This window comes from Streptopelia decaocto (genome assembly GCF_964273445.1).
Source record: "Streptopelia decaocto genome assembly, chromosome: 14".
NCBI classification, from domain to species: Eukaryota; Metazoa; Chordata; class Aves; order Columbiformes; family Columbidae; genus Streptopelia; species Streptopelia decaocto.
The window spans coordinates 6621323-6629632 of record NC_138669.1 but is presented as its reverse complement, the minus strand read 5'-3'; the positions used below and the strand labels follow the sequence as shown (position 1 = coordinate 6629632).

General features: G+C 57.0%; 1 protein-coding gene across 1 annotated transcript; it reads left to right on the top strand.

Annotated features, from left to right (window-relative positions):
* The first annotated feature begins 830 nt into the window (after nucleotides 1–830).
* LOC309446075 (corticoliberin-like) lies at nucleotides 831–1832 on the top strand. The gene is made up of 2 exons (XM_082065476.1): nucleotides 831–861; nucleotides 1350–1832. Exon 2 carries the CDS (start codon nucleotides 1374–1376, stop codon nucleotides 1764–1766), a length of 393 nt encoding a protein of 130 aa, XP_081921602.1. The 5' UTR covers nucleotides 831–861; nucleotides 1350–1373; the 3' UTR covers nucleotides 1767–1832.
* Nucleotides 1833–8310: the final 6478 nt, after the last annotated feature.

The window sequence follows — 8310 nt, the reverse complement described above, 5'->3', positions numbered from 1 at the left end:
GACTTTCATCCTCATACCCCCACGATCCCCCATGTCCCCAAAGACTCTCACTCCCGCGTGCCCCCCTGCACCCTCAGATTCTCACCCCTTTCACCCCACATGCCCCCATGCACCCTCAGACTCTCCCCATGATCCCTGTGTCCCCTCAGACTCTCACCCCATGTACTCTCGTGTCCCTCCAAAAACTCTCATCCTCTCACTGACCACATACCCCCACTTCCTCCCCAGACTCTCATCCCACATACCCCCATGTTCACCCCAAACTCTCACCCCACGCACGCCACTGTACCCCCCCCAAACTCTCACCCTCTCACTCCCACGTACCCCCGTGTTCCCCCCAAACTCTCACCCTCTCACTCCCACGTACCCCCGTGTTCCCCCCAAACTCTCACCCTCTCACTCCCACGTACCCTCACTTCCCCCCAGACTCTCACTCCACGCACCCCCATGTTCCCCCCCAAACTCTCACCCCTTTCACCCCGCACATCCCCGTGACCCTCTAAACTCTCACCCCTCGCACCCCACGTACCCCCGTGTCCCTCCGAAACTCTCATCCTCTCACCCCTGTCACCCCAAGACTCTCCCCCACGCACCCTCGTGTCCCCCCCCAAACTCTCACCCCCGTGTCCCCCCCAGACTCTCCCGCACACCCCCGTCCCCCGCTCCCGCTCCGCGGTTTCAGCACCCCGGACAGCTCCCGCCGCCCGGGCCCCGCTCCGGGCCCCGTCACGTGGGTTGGGGGGGCCGGGGGGGCCCGCGCCGCCCGGTATAGCGCGGTCACGTGGGTCCCGCCGCCGCCCCATATAACGCGGTGCCGGGCGGGCGGAGCGGCGGGTCCTGCCGGCGGAGCGGCGGCGAGCGGTGAGCGGGGAACCGGGGCACCCACCCCCGGGAGCCCCGGCACGGGGAGGGGAGTCCCAAGCCCCGGGGTGCGGGGGGTGTCCGGTCCCGAGGACACGGAGGGTCCCGTGGCCGGGGTGGGGGGGGCATCCCATTCCCGGGGACACGGAGGGTCCGAGAACCCGGGGTGTTCGTTTGTCCGTGAGGTCTCGTCCTATGTCCGGGGCACCCGGGTGGGGTTTGGGGGGTCCCAGTCGAGGAGCAGGGTGTCCCGTCCACGGGTGGGGGGTTCCAGCCCCCAAGGGGACCTGTCCCCAAGGGAGGGTCCTGTCCCAGGGGGAGGGGGTCCCCATGTGCAGGGGTGGGGGTCCCATCCCGGGGGTCTCCATCCCCAGGGGGTGTCATACCTGGGGTGGGGGTCTCTCCTGGTGTGAAGCCCCTTGGGTGCCCCCTGACCGCAGTGTGGGGGGATGTGGGGGTCCGGGCTGGGGTGGGGGGGGCTGTTGCAGGTGTCTGGCCCCGGAGTGGCTGCGATGCGGGTCAGGATGATTTCGGCTGCCTCCGTCCTCGTCCTGCTCTTCCTGCCCTCGGAGACCTGCTCACCCCTGCAGTGGCCCCGGGGCCCGTCCCGCAGGCTGACCCTGGCCCCCCAACCCACCTGGGAGCCCTGGCCAGGAGCCCCGCAGCCCCCGGATCCCCCCGCCAGCCCCGTGCCCCAAAGACTGTGCCAGCCTGGTGGGGCAGAGCCCACCCCAGCCTCCCGAACCCCACGAGGGCTGCAAACCGGCAAGAGGCGAGACGGCAAACCCAACTCGCTGGATCTCACCTTCCACCTCCTGCGCGAGTTCCTGGAGATGTCTCGGGAGGAGAGACTGGCCCAGAAGGCGCTCAGCAATAAGCTCTTGCTGCAGAGTATAGGAAAATGAGGGAGGGTCGTGGCAGAAGATGAAGTAGACCAACCCCATGACGAGCAGCCATGGCAGAGCGGAGAAGGGGGGGATGCTGCTGCCCAGCGGGGGGCTGGAGCCGTGCCCAAGGACCCTCCTCCTTGCCCGGCGGGTTCCCCATCGCTGCATCTCGCGTGTTGCTCTCGCTGTTGTACATTAAAGTCACCCTCGTACCTGCCGCGCTACTGTGCTCTTGCGCTTTGCCCCCGTCCTGGAGCTGCTTGGCCTCTATCACCACCCAAACCAGGTCTCCCCCAAAACACCGGAGCAATCCCAGATGCATCCCTGGGTGAAAGGGATGGTGGTCAGTCCTGCAGGAAGGTCTGGAGTTGGTTGGGATGTGGTGTGGGGTGATCGTGTCCCACCGCAGGCCATCAGCAGCCTGGGAGGGATCAGCACCACCCATGAGGGATCACCCTGCGCCCATCGCCATCACCCGAGAGTCGGCAGCATCACCCACACAGCCAGAAACCATCATCCCCAGGGACCCAAAGGTCCCTCCTCCTCCTCCTAGAGCTGTGCAAACAGCAGCTCCAGCACCAGCAACCAAAACTGTCCCAGAGAGCAGTCTTGGGTCCCTCAAACCAAGTTTGATCTCTGGTGGTGACACAGGACAAAGCTGCTCGCACTGCTAATGCACTGTAATCACTTTGTGGGCTGTTTTGTTTTTTTTCTGTAAAGCTACATTTTTCTCCTATTCTGAAAAAGGGTACAGAATACGTAAAAGCAGAAATTACTGCAAGGAAAGGGAGGAACAGTTTGTTAAACCAGAGGCGATCGCACCGCCTGAGGCAGCCGCAGCAGCTCGGAAGCATTTTTAACCCTCCCGGGAATGCTGGGGGGTCTGGAACTCGCTGAGCTGACACCCCCAGACCCAGTGTGAGGAGGAGGAGGAGGATTTGTGCTGCTTGCAGGGTGCTGGGCACCAGCGGCAGCCCCAGGCAGGACACAGGTGGGACAGGCGGGTGTGCGGGTCCGTCCCCAGGGGCTGCAGGGGACATTTCTCTGGGGACAGAGGCTGGGCAGGTGCTGGTGGCTCCTCCAGCCCCGTGAGGGATCCAGCACCGCCTGGGGGTGCAGTCCCGTGTCCTCCGCCTGTGGAGCCCTTCCAGGGCACAGACTATTTCACAGAATCGAGTTTGCTCTGACCCCAGGCTGGGAGCTGCACCCTGATACCCAGCTGGAGCTTTTCCTCCCCCAGCATCTCTGCGAGTGGCTCTGAAAGCCGCTGCTTCCCGGCATCACAGCAATTCTGCGCCTTTTAGTGTCACAGCCTGCAGTTTGGGACAAGGTTTAATGAAACTTGAGCTCAGTGATGCTCAGAGGCAGATGAGCATCCCTGTAAGAGCTTTCCTGACCGTGCACCAGCAGCAGGAGCGTAACAGACCCCCGGGGGGTCCTGGCCCCTCCCTCCTCACGCTGAGTCCTGCACTGGGGCACAGGCCCCCATCGCCTCCATCCCCCCCCCCCCCCAGAAACGCAGCTGCGGGCTCGGGAGCGGCCATTGCCCCGCTGGCTGTGTGACCAGGACACAAGGCTGAACCCGGCTTGGGGAAGGGTCCCAGGCCCCTGCAATGGGTTCGCTCTGCTGTGTCCCCTGGGGGAAGGAGGAAACATGACCCCAAAGCACAGAATCCTCAGTGTCCCCTCTCACCCGGTGGGACAAGGGGCTGGAGCAGGACCAGGGGCAGCCCCAGGGCTTCGCTGAGGCCGTACAGGTGACACTGGGACAAGTCCTGCTGGGGAGCATGTGCTGGGCTGAAACATGAGGGTTCTGTGCTTACCTCCCTCCAGCGCACTTCCATCAAATGCAGAATTAACCTCTCCAGGACTCGATCCCCGGGAAGCCGCGCGGGTCCCCACGGGCACAGGATCAGGTGTGCGCTGCCTCAGGCCCCACCTGGGCTCCCAAGCGAGTCTCGTACCAGCCTTCCTCTCACCTTTGCTTCTGTCTCTCCACCGGCAACACCAGGAGCAAAGCCGGTCTCCGATCATGGGGGCTGCCTGGGAAAGGGATGTTTTAACTGCAGACAGACAGATCTCCACTGTGGCCCCTTCCCCAGCACCCCGCAATCATTTCTCACCGCCTGGTAACACAGCTTGTATTCACACCCCGGGTACCTGCCACGGTAATGCTCAAAAACTGCTGGGGGCTCCTTGGGAGGGGCGGACAGGAACAGCCGCAGGGACCCCGAGCCCACCCGCGCCCCCCGGAGCCACCACGGGCCCCCCAGGGACAGCAGGACAGCGCCCAGGTGCCCCCAGCCCCGCGCAGACCCCGCTGCACCGTGTCCCTCCAACCCTCCTCCCCTCGGGAGATCCAGCAAAGAAGAAGCCGACGCGCGTTTCTGCGTTGAAAACATTTATTTTACAACAGTGGTTTCAGATAACTTAGCAATCTTTATTTTAGTTTATATTCAGACATACAAGACACAAATTACCATGCTAAAACATAAAATAATTCCTTCTGCCCTAACTGCGTGTATGTACAGGAGCTCAGTAGTATCGAGTGTTACAATCCACAGAGTTCAGACAGCCACATCTACTTACATACAATTCAAAGTATGGTCCTTTAGTAACATAACAAAATATATATATGTCTATATTATAATTGCTTTTCAGATGCATTTATACTTCAATTGTGGTTTCTTTTTTTTACCTTTTGTTTCACCCCCCACCCCGAGTTGCAGTACAGTGCAAATGCAAAACGCGGTTCCCTCCCGGCGCCCGCAGCTCCCAAAGGCTTCGTACAGAGGCCAACGCAACCAAACCCCGCCACGAATTACTGAGTTCAGGGCCTTGCTCACATGCAAAATGAATATAAACCGCCTTGGATGTCTGCGATAACACAACCCACCCAGCCCCAGGAAGGCGGGGACAGGCGGAAGGACAGAAGGACGGAATGAGGGTGATCAGCGTCCCGGAGAGGAAACGTCAAGCGTTTGGAACTTGGCAAACCTCAGAGTCCGTCTACCGTGACGGACACAAACAGAACTTAGACACGTCAGCGACAAAGGAATCCCCCAATACTGCCACATTTCTGCCGTGAAGCACAAAAGCCCGTGTTTTGGGTGAAAGGCCTGAGGAGGCTCTGCCCAGGGCAACCAGACACGGTTTGGTGGTACTTACATGTCCCCTGTGCCTGTACACAGATCCTGCCTAACTTCAGCTTTATGACTTGTAGTAACTCCAACTCCTTATGAATCTGACCTGCAAACGCTGTGAATTGAGTCACCGGGTCGTGCAAACAGGACACACCATTTAAGCGTCACCTCACTGGCGCGAGGAGGGCAGAGCTCGGTCACTTTTCCTTTCCCAACAGCATTTCCACCTCTCCTGCCCACTCCTTGATACAACAGGATCCTCCCACCCTTTCTGCCACCAGTGGTTTAACCTGCCAGATGCCGTTGGGGTTTTTCCTGCAGCTGAAAGGAAGCGGCACAATCCTGGACACACAAAACTCACACGTCCGGCTTGTCTGGCTGGGAATTCATAGCAGTACTTGGAGCCACACTTCATGGTTTTGCCACCAAAGGAAAAACAGCAGCAAGTACAAGGTGCACACCTGTTGTATAAATATATACATATGTGCATATATACATACAAACACACACGACGTTGCACCCCAAAGCCACAGCGCGGGTCGGGACCGGGCTCTGGGAGCTCACCGAGTCCCGCTTTGGAGAGCACAACGTGGTGAGAACTACTATCGGGAAAAGAAAAACCCAAATCTACGTGCTCTGTCCCACCTCTAGCGACGAGCGCATCAACCGCCGGTCAAACACCCCACGGAGCAGCCCACGCAAACCCCATTTCTCCAGAGAAAACCCTTGTCCTGCTGCGGAGGAAAGCAGGGCAGGGACAGCCCAGCTCGCACAATTCGAATAATGGCAACATTTTTGGAAAGGTACAACAAGCAACTCCTGCCAGACTGGAGTGAACCCCACGGCTGGCTGTGGGGACAGGGACAAGACACCAGCACTGGAAAATGAATGGCCGTTTTGTACAAGAGCTTCTTCTACACATATACATATATATATATATAAAACCACCAGAAATTCCCAGCAGCTGCCCTTTTAACAGCAAAATCAACTGTGCATGTAACGCTGGCACTGGATTTCCAAACAAAGGTTCGTCCTCCAGATTTATGGCACCTGGTGCGTGCCAACGCCACACACAGCTTCCCTCACACGGTTTCTTCTGGTATAGAGAGCGTCTTCACCCAAGGAAACAGGGATTTTGGTCTTGCCGAGTCCAGACGACACGTGGGCCGCCCAGCCCGGCACAGAGCTCGGTGCTCGCAGGACCGAACACTGAGATGTCCTGCACTTGGTTAGCTACCGGTTATGTTTCTCTCCAGATATTTTAAGCAGTTGTTGGTGTAATGATACAGCTACTAACTAGATGATTTCCACTATGATACAGAGAAGCGGCATCGAATGATTAAGCATGTTAAGTTTATACCGACCTGATGCTATAAACACCTGTACTGGGGCAGGGAGGACGTTTCAGCGCTCTAAGATTAATGCAGATTTAAACAGCATCCAGAATTATTAACACAAGGCGGGGGCTGCAGGAGGCAAATGCCGCCCTGACCTCCTCGCATAGGTCTCCTGTTAAACGTGACGCCGACATCCAGATGCATCAGGTGGGAAAAACCTGCAGCACAACCACATTTCCTAAATTGTCTGGAAATGCCAAGAACACCAAAGGGCACCGGACAGACAAAGGGCACAAACTAGTTGAGAAAAGCGGGTCCCTCTCTCAAGGAGTGCAAGAAATGCTCTGATATAACCCCCCAAAGCACACGGGTGTCCCTCCACACCAGATGACACAACCGCTTTGGGGACAGCAATGTCATTGCTGTCAGGCTCCTGCCCTGGTGACTCCTTCAGCATTCACAGGGTGACACGAAAGGGTCTGAAAACCCAGTTCCCTCCACCTCCCTATTTCTCCGTCCTGCTCGAGCCTTCCCCCTCCTCAGCGGGTCCTTCTGCTCACCCCAACCTCCAACAGCATCACATTTTAACAACACCATGAGCGCTAATATCTAAAGCAGTTTAAAAACATTACAAATATAAAAATAAGACTGAAAAGGTAACATGGTCCTAAAACATCACCGCGTGGGACCGGCAGAGATCTAGACCCTATCAGACGCCACTGAGGTTGACATAAACCCATCTATATACAGATAAATATTTAAGAATTTCCTACAAACACCACTAACAAAATGAAACTGGCATTTACGGGGTGGAACGCCCCTTCCTTCACTGGGAGTGAAGCGGACAACTGGCTGTATGTACTACAGTGCTCGGGGATTCCTCCATCCCCGGGAGGACGAGGGGTCCAGCACCAGCATCTCCTCCTGCCGCGGCTCCCGAGGGACCAACCAGCTCGGGAACGGAGCCAGTGGCCACCGACAGCAGCCAGAAGCTCTCCAGATCGGATCCTCCCCGCCAGGAGAAGCTACGAGTGCCAAGGAAAGTGGTGCTGAAGAGGCTCGATGGGCTGGATGGAGGTGTTCTCAGGCAACCCGTAAAAAAGTGATAGAAATTGTAAGAAACTAAGAAAAAAACCAAAACAAACTGAAAGCTCAAGTTTTAATTCTGGCAACACACTGAACAGAGAGCGACGGGGCCGAGGTTGCACTGCGGAAGGAAACATTCTGCAGGTCAGGCCGTGCTCAGGGCTGCTCGCCGACCTCCACAGGGTCAACCATGGTTTCCAACACAGCTTTGCGCTCGCTAGGCTTTGACTTGGCCATTTCCAAGCGCAACACATGTTATCGCGGGACACTCCTGCGCTTCACCCATGAGAGAACAAAATACGCGGGCAACAACCTGCTTGTCTGCCAATTACACAGGTTTTGGTTTAAAGAAGCAACGTTGAAACTGCCTTCTTACATAGTTCAAGAAAAAACACATTAATACATGATCTTAAATTCAGAGATTCTAGAGTGACGTGGAAAAACTTAAAGAGTTTCAAGCCCCATGAACATTCACCTAACAAAGCGTTTTCCCGTCATTCCTGTACTGGGATCTCAGCGTAGTTTCCCTCGTCGCACGTAACAGAGCACGGAGTCACTTACTGCTCACACACACCCGCAGACACAGCGAGGAGAGCAGTCTGGCTCAAACTCACACCTTGCTAAGCCAAGAACTAAACCAGCAAATTTACCCTTGATAAAAACACAGACAACAGTGTCATCTCTAATCCGCGTGCGCTGCCCGCCTTCCATTCCGATGGCGCGGCATCCCCGGAGCCACAACCTTTCTAGTTCAGTTGAAGCAGCCCAGAGGGGTTAAGAAATAAGATTATTATTCCAAACTTAAGACGGACAACCAGCATCAGGGGTCACAGCTGCTCAGCAGTGGAGCAACACCCGAAACAAGCGGCTTCGTGTCACCCGTCCAGCTGCACACACGGACACAGGAACGACAAACGACAGCACAAGGGAAACGGGCTCTTCCTCATCCCACCAAGTCCCCCGATCAACTGCGCTCATTTACAAAGCCAAAAAAAA